Raw genomic sequence first — 16,915 nt, 5'->3', positions numbered from 1 at the left:
ATCTCGGAGAAATGTTTATTTAGGAATTGTTAGTATATAAGTGCTCATAGTATTTCCTGATAATCCTTGTATTTCTGTGATATTGGTTGTCACTTCTCTTCCATTTCTGATTTTATTTATTTGGCCTTCTGTCTTTTGTTATCTTGATGATTCTGGCTAAAGGTTTATCGGTTTTGTTTATTCTTTTCAAAGAATCAGCTCTTCATTTCATTGATCATTTCTGTTCTTTTTTTATACTTGTATTTCATTTATTTTTGCTCTGATCTTATTATGTCCTTCCTTCTACTCACTTTGAGCTTTGTTCTCTTTTTCTACTTCCTTTAGTTGTAAAAGTTTAGATTTGTTTTTTAATTTGATATTTACTTGTTTCTTGCTATAAATTCTCTCTTAGAAGTGCTATGGGCTGTGTCTATAGAATAGCAGTTGTGTTCTCCATTTTATTTGCCTCCAAAGTAACTTTATTTCTTTCTTGATCCTGTTGTTAACCCATTCATTGTTTAGTAACATGTTATTTAGTCTCCACATGTTTGTGTGTTTTTCCATTTTTTCTTCTTGTAATTGATTTCTAGTTTCATACCATTGTAATAGGAGAATATGCATGATAGGATTTCACTCTTCTTAAATTTATTGAGACTTGTTTTATGGCCTAACATTGGGTCAATCCTGTAAAACGTCCCAGTGCACTGGAAAGAATGCATATTCTGCTGTGTTCAGTGTAATGTCCTAATAATATCAATTAAGGCCATTGGTTTAATGTCTCATTTAAGACAGTTTCCTTGTTGATTTTCTGTCTTGATGATCTATCAATTGATGTCAATGGGGTGTTAAAATCCTCTAATATGACTTAAGATTAATGTTTAACTCTCCATTTATGTCCATCTCCATTTATGTCCATCAATATTTGTTTTATACATTTAGGTGTGTTAATGTTTATGAGAGGTATATCCTCTTGTTGGATTGATCCCTTTATCATTATGAAATGTCCTTCTTTGTCTCTTGTCACAGCCCTTGTTTTAAAGTCTATTTTGTCTGATACACGTATTGCTATCCCAACTTTTTTTGGTTTTCAATTGCGTGAAACATTTTTTTCCCATCCCTTTACATCCCTGTGTGTGATTTTTCCACCTGAAGTGGGTCTCTTGCAGACAGTATATGTATCAGTATTGTTTTGTTATCCACTCAGCCATCCTGTGTCTTTTGATTGGAGTATCGATTCCATTGACATTTAAAGTAATCATTGATAAGTATGTAGTTATTGCCATTTTATTAATTCTTTCCTGATTGTTTTTGTAGATCTTCGCTGTTCCTTTCTTATTCTCTTCCTCTCTTTTCTTGTATGTTGATGACTTTCTATAGTGTTATGTTTGGATTTATTTCCCTTTATTTCTTATATATCTCTTGTAGATTTCTGGTTTGTGATTGCCATATGTTTCCTACATACCAAGCTATGTTTATAGTAGTCTATTTTAAGTTGATGATCACCTAAATTCAAACACATTATACAACCTCTACAATTTTTACCTATCCCCCTCCATGTTTATGTTTTTGTCATTATTGTTTATTCTTCTGTGTGTGTAGTTGTGTATATTTCATAATTTATTATAATTATACATGATCTTCCTTTTGCCTTTTAACATTTGTACTAGATTTATAGTTGCCTGCTTTTATTATATGTTTGCCTTTTTCAGTGAGAATTTTTTTCTTCCCTGTATTTTTTTACTCATATTTTTAATCTGTTCTACTTTAAAAAGTCCCTTTAACACTTTTGTAATACTGGTTCAGTTTTGATGAACTCCTATAGTTTTTTCTTGTCAGGGAAACTATTTCATCTTCCATTCTAAATGACAGCCTTGCTGTGTAGAGTAATCTAGTTTGTAGGTCTTCGTTTTTCATCATTTTGAATATGTCATGCAAATCCCTTTTGGTCTAAAGAGTTTCTATTGAGAAATCGGCTCACAGTCTTATTTGAGCTCCCTTTTCTATTGCTATTTTTAAGATTCTTTGTCTTTAACCTTTGGCATTTTAATTATGATGTGTCTTGGCATGGGCCTCTTTGGGTTCATTTTGTTTGGGACTCTGCACTTCCTATACTTGTATGTCTATTTCCTTTTTCACATTAGGGGACTTTTCAGTCATTATTTGTTCAAATAGGTTTCCAATCCCTTGCTCTCTATCTCTTTTCCTTCTGCTACCCCTATGATGTGGATGTTGGTTCACCTACTGCTGTCCCTGAATTCCCTTAAACTAACCTCATTTTTATTTGTTTTTCTTTCTGCTGTTCCAACTGGATGTTTCTGCTACCTTGTCTTACAAGATGCTGATGCCGATCCTCTGCTTCATCTAATCTACTGTTGATACCTCTAATGTGTTCTTCATTTCAGTTATTGTATCTTTCATTTCTGTCTCGTTATTTATTTTCTGTCTCCATTTTATGTTTCATATCTCTTGTTGCACTTCTCAATGAGTTCATCTATTCTTCCCCAAGTTCACCGAGCATCCTGATAACTGTATTTTGAACTCTGGATCTGATGGATGCTTTCATTTAGCTCTTTTTCTGGAGTATTGTCCAGTTCTTTTATTTTAACCAGTTTCTTTGACTCCTCTTTTTTGTTGATTCCCTGTGTTTGTTTCTATGTAGATCTGCCATGTCTCCCCGTCTTGGCATAGTGGCTTTGTGTAGTTGGTATCCATGGGACCTGGTGGCACAGTCTCCCTAGTCTACTGCACAAGGTGCTCCAGGATTGTCCCTTGTGTGGAAGGTGTGTTGTAGTTGAGCCTTGGTTGCTGTTGCCACATCAGTTGATGGGATTTACCCTCAGGCTGACTGTGAGTTCTGGCCTTGATTACAGTGGACAAGCTGTTGTGCAGGGTCTGTCCCCACAGAGCAGGTTTCACATTAGCAGGGGTCTGGTGCCTACAAAGGCCACCTTTTGGGTCTGTCATTTGTGGAGCTGGTTGGGTGGTGCTCTGCTGTGGTCTGATGCTGGCCACCAGGTATGTTGGTTTTCAGGCCTCTTGGGATTGGCTCTTTTGCAAGCCATGTTCGTCCACTGCCAGTCCTGGGCCCACCTGGTAGAGCTACAATGTGAACTGTGGTTGGTTGCTGCCTGTGCTGTGCTTAGAGGTGCCCAAGAGAGGTTAGGCCATAAACCAAGGCCGGCTGCTACTAGTGCTGGGTTTATGGTCACTTAGCAAGAGTTATCAGGCATGCTGAGGCCAGATGCTGCTTGTTGGGGGTTTATTAACCTTAATTTTAGGAAAGTTTGCAGCATGAGCCGAGGCAAGCCACTTGTATAGAGAAGCTGCTGGAAGAGAATTTCGCTAGGTGTGCAATTCGGGTTGGGTGGGATATTGGAATCACCAGAATGGGGCCAACGGCGTGAGCTAAGTTAATGGAGAGCTTAGCCTGCACCTTCTGGCTGGTGAAGGGAGGATCCAACAAAGGAACAGTGGCATCTGCCAGTGTTTCTGTTGCTGGAGAAACCTGCCCTGACCCATGCCCCTCCAGCCCTCAAGCTTGTCAGTTCACTCCCTCCCCCTATGTCCCTGGCACTTTTCAAGTTGCTGCCCAAGCACTGGAGCTCAGAGCAAGTTTATGAACAAGTGAGTCCGTACGGTCCCTTTAAGACCTGCAATGCCTACGTCTCCTGTAGTCCTCAGTCTTCCTCAAACACAGTCCCTACTTGTTTTCACAGCCAGATATTATGGCGATTTCTCTTCCCAGAATTGGAGGCCTGGGCAGAGGAGGCCAGTATGGAGCTGGGACCCTTCACTTCTCAGGAAAGACCTCCTCAGCCAAGATATCCCTCCCGTTTCTTAACCGCCACACCATGGGTGTGGGACCTTCCAATTTTGCATCTCAGCCCCTCTGACCAGTCTCAATTTGGCGTCTTCTTTACATCCTTAATTATAGAAATTTTGTTCAGCTAGTATTCAAGTGGTTCTCAATGATGCTTGTTCTGTAGTTTAGTTGTAATTTTGATGTGGTTATGGGAGGAAGTGAGTGCAGTGTTTACCTATTCCACTATCTTGACCAGAACCTGTGGTAAGGACAGATTTTAATCAGTACTAGACTACTGCAATAGGGAAGAGGGTCTAGTGTGGATTGAATTCAACTTCGATTTGTGTAGATGTGACTGGCATTTTAAAGGAGAATGAGGGAGGAAAATGGAGGTTTGAGTAGAGTCAGGGAATTTGAAATTTACAAAAAGTAGTAAGGGGGCATTGGTCCATATAAATCACATCTGGCTTTGTTAACGGGCTCTTACTGAAGTTAGTCTCCTATGCTATCACAGAGCCTGGGAGATAGGGTCCTATCTTCAGGTGTTGGCTGGAATCAACAGAAAATTCTTTTGACAGCCTTGAGCTTACCCAGGCAGGAACTTGAGAGAGCTGGAGTCATCATCTTAGAGATGCAGACTTGAGCTGCATCCTAGTGTTTGTTCAAAAAACTATGGTAGTATTTTTTAATGTGGCTGAGTGGAGTACACAAAATCATTTGTGTATTAGACTCTGTAGTGTTTATAGGCCAAGGCTGAGGCCTGGTCCAGAAGAGGGCTCAGAGGAGCTGGACTAGAGATTGCTCAAGGAGCAATCTTTGTCAGTGGCCCCCTTTGCTTTTAGTTGGAAACCAACTTAATTTTGCCACTTATAGTTTCACTTCCCTTAGGGCAAAACACACAGAAAGACAAATTCAAAAACAACAGAACCCATCCCCCAAAAATGTAAAGCAGAGTGAGCTCAAGACTCCTACTCCTTGCTTCATTTTCCCTTGATTTCACTAAAAGTCTTCTAGATATTTCCAGAGAATATCTCTTCAAAATAGGAGGCAGCCCCAAATCTGTTTTTACCAAATCAGTTAATTAGAAGAAATATGAAGAAAGGAAGAAGGTCTAAGAGAAAAAAATCATCTATGAAAAGACACCATGAGATCACATTAAGATGTGTTTATAGCTTGTTAGTCTTCTCAGCAGTTACTGCCCTTGTTGGAAATGTGGTCTAGATTGGTGTCCTTGATCCCTGTCTTAACTCTTCTTCCAGTGACCTAGAGTTTTTGGAAGAGCTTTGACCACTTTCTGGAAGTTAGGGACCAAAATAAACAGAGTGGTAAAAGGAGACAATAATAGGTGTGGAAGGTCTTTGAATTTTGGGGCATTGTAATCTGACCCTCTTGTTATTTAGACTGAGACTTACTTTTTAGAATTGTACCTTTGACAATGTTGGTTTGTTTTTTTGTTTGTTTGTTTGTTTGACCTTTGATTTCTATGTAAGTTGTAGAATATTTCTGGTAGTAAATGAAATTACTTTGCAACCTCTCTGTGCCTAAGACCTTTCCTTGGTGTAGAAGATAGAAGAAATTATTTCTCATCTGACAGCTTGCTTGAGAGAATGATTTGTCAAAACAGAGAGTTTTGGTTTTCACCCTGGCAGGATTCTCTGTGTATATTTGTCACAAAGGATTACATTGCTGAGGCTTCAATGCAGACAAGAAAACCACGCTGCTTCCTTCATTACGTTCTTTCTTTGGCATCTGCTTGCAAATACTCATTAAGAGAGACAAGAGGTGTTTCAATGAATATTGAATGTCCAAGAAAACTGTTTAATTCTAAGAAATCTCTTTGTTATCCTGAAGCTGGGTTCTTCCTTTTGCCTCTATCCTGTTCTCCATCTGTCACTACTCATATTGTAACACTGGAATTATAAAATTAGTCCAACGAAGGTGGAAAGCAATCATATAAGGTTGGAAGTGTACAAGATCTTAGAAAATATTTTATACTACTCCTATATTTTACTAAAGAGAAAATGAGGCCCCAGAGGGCAGGGTTCTTTTTTGAATCATAGCTCAACCAGATTCGAATTTAACACGTGTTTATGTATTTCTTAGTAGGTGAAAGACACTGTGGGAAACACAACGCAAATAAGACCAGAATATTAGTTCTGAATGAATAAGGAAAATAGATAAGTGTGTTCACAGTTAAGGCAACATAAGGAGATATAGGCAACATAAAATTAAAGTGAAGGACGGTAATTCTTTTCAATTGAGAGTGAAATTTTGTTAAAGAGATTTAACAATAAAATGAATATAACAACAGAATGTGTATGGCTCAGTGTTAGGCATTTAATAATTTGTAAAAAACACATCTGCTCTACTTCTCTGTGATATGGATACAGCTATAACACAACTCACCCTCCCACTGATAAGCAGATACATAAAAATGTATGAATCTAGGGTTATTGGCATAAATACTATAGCCTCTCTGTGCAGTAAAATTCTCTTTGGATAGCACACAGTTCAACATTTATAGATTTTTTTATTTATTCTCTCCACTGGTCAAAATTATATTGATTTTAAACAGATTTTATCACTAGTTAAACATGACTTGTTCATGGCAGAAAGCAAACCAACTTGGTTAATTTAGAAGGCTACTCTGCTTTTATTTTACTCTTGTTTTCCTACCTAGAAGAAACCATTTTCTCCATCGGCAATAAAACACCTAAATTTGTACCGCTTGGGGGAAAAAAATAGTCAGAGACAAATGTAAGTTCATGGAGTGTCAGAAAACTATTCTTTCAATATTAGTCACTTAATATCAGTACCAAGGGCTCAGCAAGAGCTTAGAGTGTTAGCATTTCTGGGTTTGGCTACACAGTACACTAGTCAAATCTGTGAAAATCTGAGAATTCAGAATTCACATGGAAATCCTCAGTATCAGATGGAAGTGGGAGTTGGCTGCATAATAAGAGCTCGGGGCAGTGGTACAGATTTGAGTATATTTTGAAGAGGTGGGGCCGTGGAATTCATGAGGTGAGTTGATCTCTGTGAGAGAAAAATATATAGAAACCATAGTAACATGTACAACAATAACAGAAGCTAATCATTTTTGAGCATTTACTACAAGATAACCACTGTCTTACGTGCTTACTCAAATTACCAGATTATCCTAGGGGATGTTTTTCCAGTTTTTCAAATGATGGGCCAAGGCTCAGAGAGGTTGAGCAAATTTTCCAGTCATACAAACAATACGTTTCAGGGATAGGACTGGAATGTAGTTGACTCATTTGTCCCCTTTGCCTGGAACTTTCCTGGTTTTAGCAGTGAGAAATCATCTCTCTCAGGGACCTCCTCAGTCCCAGGCAAACTGGAACAAGAGGTCACATTAACTGGCACCCACAGCTGCTGGGTTCCAAAGCTTAAGTTTTAGTTGGTATGCTATACTGCTTCCCCAGAGGAGATAGAGAAACAAAGACCAGAGATGGAACCTGAGGAAAGGTTAATAACTTAAAATATGGGGGGAAAAACTGTAAGGTCCATGCTAATAGGGTCATGTTTTGCCCATTTTATCCCCTCTCTAGCACTATTTCTAGGACACAGTAGATGTTCAACGTATGTATAATTACTTAATTGATTAATGATGGTGTGATGTCAACCTGGAGCAATGGTGACCAGGTTCTTGTCTCCACTCAAGAAAGAATTCAAGAGCGAGACAGTCACAGGAAAGCACAGGGAGTTTATTGAAACGAAAGTATACACTTAAGAGGGAAGCGCAGGTGAACTAGAGAACAAGTCGCTCCAAGAAAGTCAGGATCAGGGGTGTTTATCCCTCCTGGGTGGGGATTGGTAACGTCCCATTGATGGGGTTTATTCATCTCCTTCCCCTGGGTGGGACCCTCTTTTTCTTCCTTATTTGGTTCCTCTGGAACTGTCATAGAATGAGATGCATGATGGGAATAGGAGTGCCCGCAATGCAAATGCCATTATAAATTAGCTAAGCATCGGATCCCCAGTCATAGGAATTAGTCTTGCTGGATAAAACTTGTTCTTGTTTTTCTCCAACTGCAGGTGCTGGAGAGTCACTTGTTACTCGTGTAACGAGTGAGGCATCTGATGTTGTACTTGTGTAACGAGTGAGGCATCTGAGGTTGCATCTGGAGGGGATTGTCAATTTCCTAGGCTATATATGTCCTGCCTCAGTTGGGTACCAGTGACTGGATGAATAAAGAAATCAGAAGATAAATAGGGCAATATTATATCCCACAAGGGTCAAAAAGAGAGCTCTTAGACTGAAATGATAATACTTATTACAATATTTTGTTAAGTAAAGGGTGCTGGTTTTGCAAACTAATGGTCATAAGCACCTTCAGGATTTAGGCTTTGTAGAGAGGGTCACATGCAAGCTTCCAAATATTTAGGAAAGGATGAAGGTGCATACATGGAAATAGCTGCTACTTGGAAATAAGACTGGACCTAGGGAGTAGATAAGGCAAGAGTAAGCCCAAACAAGGTGTTTCCCTTACCCATTGCTTAGAAGAGTCAGCTCAGTAAAGGAAAAGGTGAGTTGAGTCACTGGAGAGTAACCTTACACATTGAGCAGTAAGAGGAACACCTTAGGAAAGGGTTTCTTCCTGACTCAAGAAACATCGGAGACAGTAACAAAGAGTGAAGAGTCAACACTGTGGGGCCATTGGAACTTCTTCTGAAAAGATACATAATAGCATCTCAAATAAAGGAAACTGTAGCTCACTGGTCTCTTCTTTCAGTCTTCACCTTTTCAGGCTGAACCCCTCATTTCATTAAAGCAAGATGAGTTTGAGCCCGTCACTATGCTGGTAGGTCTCTTCTGATGTGTGCTAAGTGTGTCAACCCACTCTTAATAGTTTGTACTCTAAAGGGCACATAGAACACCCCAGTGTAGCATGACTAGCACGGCTATCATCTCTCTTGTTCTGGACATGAAACATACTATGCAGCTTGAAATTTCATTAGCCTTGCATCTTACAAGCCCCATCAGACCTCAGATTTCTCTACTGGTTTCTTTCACTTAATTACCTAATATGCAGCCTGGATTTTTTTTTACCTCGACCACTGTAAAAGCAGTAATACTACTTTAGCTATGGGAGAGGCATCTGTGCTCTATCTTGTTTATCATTAATAAACCCCTAAGCTCTGTTCTCATTTCCAAGCTACTAATGTCTGGTAATGATTTCCAAGTCAGTACACACACACAGCTGGATATTCAAACCCCAGGTTAAATTTGGTTTTCTGACATATCACCTGTTTTGAGTTTGAAAGTAAAACTAGATATTGTGTAAGTTATTCAAGAAAGAGGAATATGGGGTAATAAAAAAAGTTCTCTCCTTTGATCTGCTACCAAACCACTGGAAAAAAAGTTTCCCTTGATCTCTGAAATCATCTTGTAGAAGTTTCAGCTCCTGAGGCAGGTACCATTACAGTTGTTATGCTATTAAAACTTCCATTTTTCTTGAAGAGTAGGAAAATTGTTTGGGGCTAGGTTGGGATTAGTTTGTTTGCTGCTGATATAAACATCTCTGAATTGTACTTTCTTACATGCTTGAGAAACCTAAGAACCTCAAATTAAAGAACAAAGCAGATTGACTAGGCACAACTAGACATTTTTTAAAGCAAAATTGACTACAATAATAACAGCTTTCAGAAATTGTGAAAATGTCAATGCAAGAAAATTAGTTTTAATGTAAGCTCAGCAGTGGAATTTTATCGAAAAAAATCTCATCTGAGCATGGACCATTTAAATAATGAATTTACAAGAAGAAACACAAGAAAATTACAGAGAGCCATTACTTACAATAAAAAAAAAAACACTACACTTTAATGATTATAGATTTGAATGTGGAATATTTTCCCTGATTTTTGTTTCATTGCCTCTTTGTCATTGGAGGCCTGTCTGATGATTTGGGTAAATATCATGGGTGAATGTCTTTGTGTTTGCTCAGCAGAGAACAACAGTTGCAATATGTAAATAGGGTGTTTCTTCTCTTTGGATGCCTTGGGATATGTATAATAGATTAAGTTGGTTTTGTGCAGAGCAAACAGGTCTGTATTACCAAGAATATGAATAATGTTGGTTTCCATAATTGCTAACATCTGGCTTTCCATAAATCTGTTAAATTGCATGGAAGCAGAATTAGATTTCTGTGTCATAAGTAAAGCAATTACATGGAACTCTGTAGGCAATATGGTCCTATATTCAACTGTGAAATCGTCTCATTCTGGAGCAACAAAAGCAAGCCCAGGTTTTGCACCTTGTTTTTATTGTGCATACTAGGTATGTTCATCTTTATGCTCAGTGTTCTGAATTTATGAAAGAAAACACTGCCAATGTTTGCAACTTTGTAATGCAAAATAACCGAATGTTAAAAAACAGCAAATCATAGTTGGGCATTAATTACAAATTTAGTGATTATTTTAAAGGAGACCATAAATTAAATATCCCTTTGTAACCACTGTTTGTATATCCTTTGAAATGCCTTTTCCAGTTTCTTGAGTGATTTGTTAACAAGTCTTCCTTATCTTCAAGCGTTTGATAAGAAACTCGAGTGGGGAGGGAGACGGGAAGTTCGTGTTGCTATTTCAGTGTGGTTCCTATTTTACTGTATTTATCGTATGTAAACCAGACCCAAGGGCTTTTCCAGATGAAAACTCAACCATAAAATGTATTCCCTGAAGAGAAGCATTGTGGTTATGCCTTAGGCTTCTTGAAGAACCCAGAGAACAAATTTTGGCAAAGTAGGCTCTAGAACAGTACCAATTTATAAATTTCCTGAATTTAATTAAGGTAAATAAATACATTGAACATCCACAGTGTATTAGGAAAAAAAATGACAATATTTAGTCTCTTCCCTCTGTGGAGATGGATATATTAAGCATGTAACTTCTGAGAGATAAGTGCAGGACAGCATTACATACCAGGTACAGAGAAAGCCAAGAGTCAATAGTGACCGTCTTGCAGAATGAGGGATGGTGATACTTGATCCTGATTTTGAAGAATACGTGGGAGTGAAGATAGCATAGGAAGGGAAGTGCTTACCTAATCAATTAATTTATATTCCAGCCCATTCCATATAGGCTAAGAGAAAGTAGAGCTAGGGAAGGGGAGAGTACTCCCATAATAAGAAAAGGCATGTTCAAAGTTACAGACAGAGGAAACAACGTGGTCTGTCTCTGTATGACCCATTGCTTTTGAACAGAAAGGGGAAGAGACAGAAGGTAACAATGGAAGGGTAAGATTGAGGCTTATGTGTTATGCTAGAAGTTTGAACCTTTTGTTATAAGCATCAGAGAATCACTGAGAGGTGGTAAATAGAAGAGTGACATGGACAGATTGGCTTTTTGGAACACCACTCCCCTGTGGAAGGTATTTAGAGCAATGATTCTCATCTAGCTGAACAGAGCCCAGATGTCTGGATCCTACTTTACACCAATTAAATCTGTCTCTAGTGGTGATGAGCCTGAGCACCAGTATTTTTTTGAAGGGTCCCCAGATGTATCTATTGGGCCCACAATCAAAAACCACTGGATTAACATGAGCAATAGCTGAAGCCAGGGAGATCAGATAGGAGGCTTTACAATGATGAGTATGAAGATATGAGCTAACACAGAATTCGAAGAAAGGTGAATTCTATTATTTTTATAATTACACATGTGATGAGCCATCAGTCTATCTAACAATTTACTCTGTATCTCCTAGACATAGAAACTCAGTTATAAATGGGATGAGAGAAGTATTCAGATTGAATATTTTAGTTGTTACAGCAAAAAGAGGGGAGTGAAAATAATGCAAATGTATCATTTTACTATTGTTCCAAGGTCGCGTATACCTAAATAGTAAGCTATATACCAACTACTGTCATTACAGTGGGAGTTCAGGAGGTGGCACATGTTACTATGCATTGACATCACGTTGGGAAATACTTAACCAAGAAGGTAGGGCTTGAAGCTTATCGTAAATATTTACATTCATTAAATCAAGAAACAAACATTTACTGAGTCATTGTTATCTACATTTTTATTTTCGAATGACCATAGATTAGGTGGGTATAGTTTTATACACGAAATAAATGAGGGTCAGAGAACTAAATAATATGATCGAGAATGTATAGTGTGATGTGGAAAATGGCCTGTACACAGTAAGCACTCAATTAAATGGAAGATTGCTTTCAAACATGGGTCACCTGACTCCCACATTCACTGCTACTTTATTTAGGACGATTCGGAGAAGGGGACGAAGACTGGGGGGATGAGAGTGGTTTCTAGGCAGCAGCCTTGTATGGTCAATTGTGTTCAGAAGAGCATGGATATGACTAGGAACGATGAGGATGTAATTGAGGTCTGAGTGTAATTGACCCGGAATCTAGGCATCATCATTTGGGATCATTTTCACAGTTTTCAAAGGAATAATCATCACTCATTACATAGAGGTGTTGACTGAATCTACAATTGGTGGGACAAAGACCAAAAGTAAATCTAGAAATATTACTGGCATTCCTTAACATCTTCTCCTTTGTAACACTGCTGTGAAGCCAAGTTTTGTACCAATACAGTGCATGCATTCAGTCAGAAAAGATAAGTCATTTATTTCTCACGGTTTTTAAGTCGCAGTAGTTTCAAAATCCTATCTAGCAAATGTTGAACACTAGATCATTCTCAGCATTTCAATTAAAAATACTACAGAGGATTCGTGTAAGTTCATATTCTTGAAAATGAGTTGCAATATCTAGAGAGTAAGTAGTTGAATGCAGGTAAAACCACAGAACATTCTAGTATGCTGAAAGGTGACTTTAGACCTTGAGTTGGCACAGAATAGCAGAAAGAAGTGTAGTGTGTCTGTCAGAAGGCCTAGGACACAGTCCTTACTCTAAAATGTACTAGCTGTGTGACCACTTAGCCATCTCTGTACATTAGTTCCTTCTTTTGTAAAATGAGAATAACTGTTTCTATCTTGTAGTGCCATGGCATAATTCATGAAAGAAGAGATTTGAAAAACTTTGAAACAGTATATAAATATAAAATAGCAGTAAAATTGATATTATGCTTTTTAAGGACCTTATTGCTTGAGCAGTTTAGGGAAAAATGCCACTGACGTTTATTTTCTCTTTAATCCATAATCTTTCACCAAATGCCTCAAATCTGATACATATTTAACCTGGAATTTAGGATGTAGGATAAGTTAATTTATACTGTTCTTATCCTAACTTACTATAAAAGTCAAGCCTATTAATACATAGTTATCTATATGTATTCCTGTGTTTCTCCTTATCACTTTCACGAGGACAGTGTCTTACATGTCACGGTCAACATTTATGACACCTCGTGTGCAAAGAACCTTGCGCACAACAGACTTTTGGTAAAAGTTTATTGGAATCAATGTTGTCTTCTGAAGGATATTTGAAGGGCATGACCATAGATTAATCAGTGGAGTAGAATATTCTGGTAGACAAGTGACCATAAAGATTGTCATAAATAAGAAAAATCAAGTAGAGTTTTTTTGAATGGTCTCAGAATTAGTACCAAGAAGTAGAAGTTATTGATTACTATATCTCATTTCAATTGAAGGAAAACATTTCTAAAAGAGTTACTTGATGACGGAATTAGCTGCCTTGTGTGTGCCCGGTAGGGCCCACAGCTGTGTGTTTGAGATGTCTTTAAGGTCACTTGAGTTTTCAATGTCAGGGAGGGCTGACTGGATTTATGTTTTCCTTCCATATTTAGATATCAATGAAAAGCAGCACAATGTGTGTGTGTCTTTCATCAACGCCCATGCCGTACCCTACTGTAGCTCTGGGATGTTTTCTCCCACAGGCAAAAATGCTGCTGGTCGTGAGGATGGGACGGCTTGATTAGGAAAGCACCTACCAAGAAGTGGTGCCTCTCCTTTCACCCTGGGCCCCAGGATCTGGGAGCAGTCTAATTGGCTCAGGGTGGCCCTAATTCCCCCTAGTTTCTACTTGGTGGCTAATCTATTCACACCTTTTCTAAAAGACCCAGATCTCCATTGGGGGTATCCACACTTTAATCCGTTAGCAGTGTTTATGGTCTCTGGATGGTACATTTCTTGAGAATATCCTAAAACTAGTTCACAGCTGCTACTATATAATTTAGTAATTGGAGTCCAAGTGTTACGAGTTTGAGCCTCAGATCTGCCACTTATTAGCTATGTGACAGTGGACCTGATATGTAACTTCTGTGAACCTCAGCTCCATTATTTGCAAAATAGAAATAAGAACAGATCCTCTAACACAGAGCTCCCTTACAGAGTGTATGAGGCAATGTATGTGAACAGCGTGGCACAGTGCCTGGCACAAACTGAATGCTCAATCATGTTAATTAATGGTATTTTTCTAATAATGATTATTTTCTAATAATCAGCTCGATTCTAAAGCTCTGTACTTTCTTTATTGCAGACATTGATGAATGTGCCTTAAGAACACATACCTGCTGGAATGATTCTGCCTGTGTCAACTTGGCAGGGGGCTTCGACTGCCTCTGTCCCGCTGGGCCCTCCTGCTCTGGCGACTGCCCCCATGAAGGGGGACTGAAGCGCAATGGCCAGGTGTGGACCCTGAAAGAAGACAGGTGTTCTGTGTGTTCCTGCAAGGTAAGACTGATGTAGTTCGGCAGAAATCGTAAGTGTTCTTCCTCTTCCTCCCTCTCTTCTCTCCCTCCTCACCTCTTTCTCCCAGGTTGTTGACTTGTGGGTGTCCTATAGTTCCCATAATTTTAATCCGTGCTACAAGTAATGATGCTGCTGCATGGCAGGCAAATCTGCTCTTGGGGAAAAGTGAGGTGTGGTGTTGAGGAGACTGCAGAGCGCAGGGGTGGCAGGGCAGAGAGGTCAATGTCAGCCCTCCCTGCTGAGAGCCTGCAGGGCCTTTAAGGTTGCTTGGGTGAGAACTTGACTAAGCCCTCATCCCATACTTACACAGACTTGCTAGTTAAAACTACTCTTTGCCTGAAGTGTTCACCTGCATGAACTTGCTCACTTTTGTGGTGACATCATCCAGAAAAGCAAGGCTCAGAGACTTGCCTCCAATGGTCAGAGAGTGTCAGTCTCCCGTTCTGAACAAACGATAATACAAGGCCTTCGGGTAAATGATGTCTTGTTTGTGGTTCTCAATGCCAGGCTTGTCCTTACACGAAGCTGTCCGGAAGTGAGCTTAATGTTTCTGAAAATAAAATGCTGTCATTGACTGGTTTTGCTTTACACTTTGCAAAATGGGCTTATCAAAGTGTTTCATTTCCTTGTGCTTTATTTCGTCTCCTGTTCATCTTGCCTATTCATTTTCTTTCGATATTGCTTTGCTCTAGGTCTTGCATTATATTATTTCTTCTGCTGTAGGCATGGGAACCACAAGAAATCACTGGTTTAGTAGCCTCTTAGAGAGCTGGTCTCCTGAGAAATTCACAGTGCTCCGTAGAAAAAGAGTTGAAGTGAACCTTGAAAAGTCATCCAATTCATTTACCTGCCTTCAAGTCTGCCACACCTCCAATAGACCTGGGCACCTACCGTGTTTCCCCAAAAATAAGACCGGGTCTTATATTAAAGTTTGCTGCAAAAAACGCATTAGGGCTTATGCTCAGGGGATGTCCTCCTGAAAAATCATGCTAGGGCTTATTTTCTGATTAGGTCTTTTTTTCAGGGAAACACAGTATTTAGGAAAGCTATGTTATCAAGTCTTTAGATCATTACCCCAAAACACTGTTCCCCACACCCCTTACACGTAAACCGACTTTGACACATCCAAATATAGGTCCATTACCCACGTTTATGGAGCACCTCCCATGTTACAAGCACTCTGTAATTTAAAACCAGTGTCACAACTTTGAGAGATGAAGAAACCAAGTTTCTAACTTTTAGGGCAAGGAATGTTGCCTAAATATCACAAGATATAAATGTATAAGGTGGGACGTGAATTCCACTTGCTTGTCCCAAATTTCATAGTTTTCTCATCTTGCCATGTATCCTGTAATACTCTGTAGATGATACCTATTGATATAATTAGTATATGTGAAACCATTTAAGCCGTCAGTCAATCCAACTTGACTGAGCGCAAACTCTCAACTCAGTATTAGGTTAATGACTTGTGGAACATTCCCTTAAGACATGTTCAAGTTAATAAGTAAAATATATAACCACGTGGCACTGACTCAAAGGAAAAGAGTTTTTAAGAGAAGAAAAATCTCATTGTGGGTTAGAATTGTTGAGAAGGCCTCATGGAAGAAGTTGGCAATTAAGGCTCCATTCAGCAAGCAAAACGTGGATGATCCACTTCATTTACTAAGTGTTTGCCTTTGTCAGTGAGAATTTTTTACTCTCTTGTATTCATATTTTTTATCTTTTCTTCTTAAAGAATTTTCCTTTAACATTTGTTTTAAATAGTACTGGTTTTGTGGTTATTAACTCCTGTAGTTTTTTGTTGTCTGGGAAAATTTTCTCTTTCCTTCAATTCTAAATGATAGCCTACCTGGTAGAATCACAAGGGTTGTACATCTTTCTTTTTCATGAATTTGAATATTTTGTGCCAATTTCTTCTGGCCTGCAAAGTTCTGTTGAGAAACCAGCTGATAGTTTTATAGGAGCTCTTTTGTTTGTAACTAACTTTTTTCCCCTCACTACTTTTAAGATTCTCTCTTTGTCTTTAACCTTTAGCATTTTAATTATAATGTGTTTTGGTGTGGTCCTCTTTGGGTTTTCTTGTTTGGGACTGTCTGTGCTTCCTGGACTTACATGTCTATATTCTTTGCCAGGTTAGGGAAATTTTCAGTCATAATTTCTTCAAATAGGCTTTCAATCATCTGCTGTCTCTCTTCTCCTTCTAGTACCCCTATCAGGTGAATGTTGGTACGCTTGATGTTGTCCCCGAAGCCCCTTAAACTCTCCTCATTGTTTTGGATTCTTTTTTCTTTTTTTTTTCCCATTCCAATTGCATGTTTTCCACTACCTTGTCTTTCCAGATCATTAATGTGATTTTTTTTTCTTCATCTAATTTGCTGTGGATTTCCTCTAATATATTCTTCATTCAGTTATTACATTGTTAATTTCTGAATCGTTCTTTTATATAGCTTCAGCTCTGCTTTTAGGTTCTCACTGAATTTATCTAT

At 38.7% G+C, this 16,915-nt stretch overlaps 1 protein-coding gene across 2 annotated transcripts in view; it reads left to right on the top strand.

Moving 5' to 3' along the window:
* Positions 1–16,915, top strand: part of NELL1 (neural EGFL like 1) — a 755,117-nt gene that overhangs the window by 723,500 nt on the left and 14,702 nt on the right. For both annotated transcript variants that reach the window (XM_033118971.1, XM_033118969.1), the window contains one exon: positions 14,218–14,411. In XM_033118971.1, coding sequence (XP_032974862.1) covers positions 14,218–14,411 — 194 coding nt within the window. The remainder of the gene's footprint in view (positions 1–14,217; positions 14,412–16,915) is intronic.

The sequence above is a fragment of the Rhinolophus ferrumequinum genome, chromosome 11 (genome assembly GCF_004115265.2).
Source record: "Rhinolophus ferrumequinum isolate MPI-CBG mRhiFer1 chromosome 11, mRhiFer1_v1.p, whole genome shotgun sequence".
NCBI lineage: Eukaryota > Metazoa > Chordata > Mammalia > Chiroptera > Rhinolophidae > Rhinolophus > Rhinolophus ferrumequinum.
Note: the sequence above shows the minus strand (reverse complement) of the source record. Positions and strands in the feature narration are given on the sequence as shown.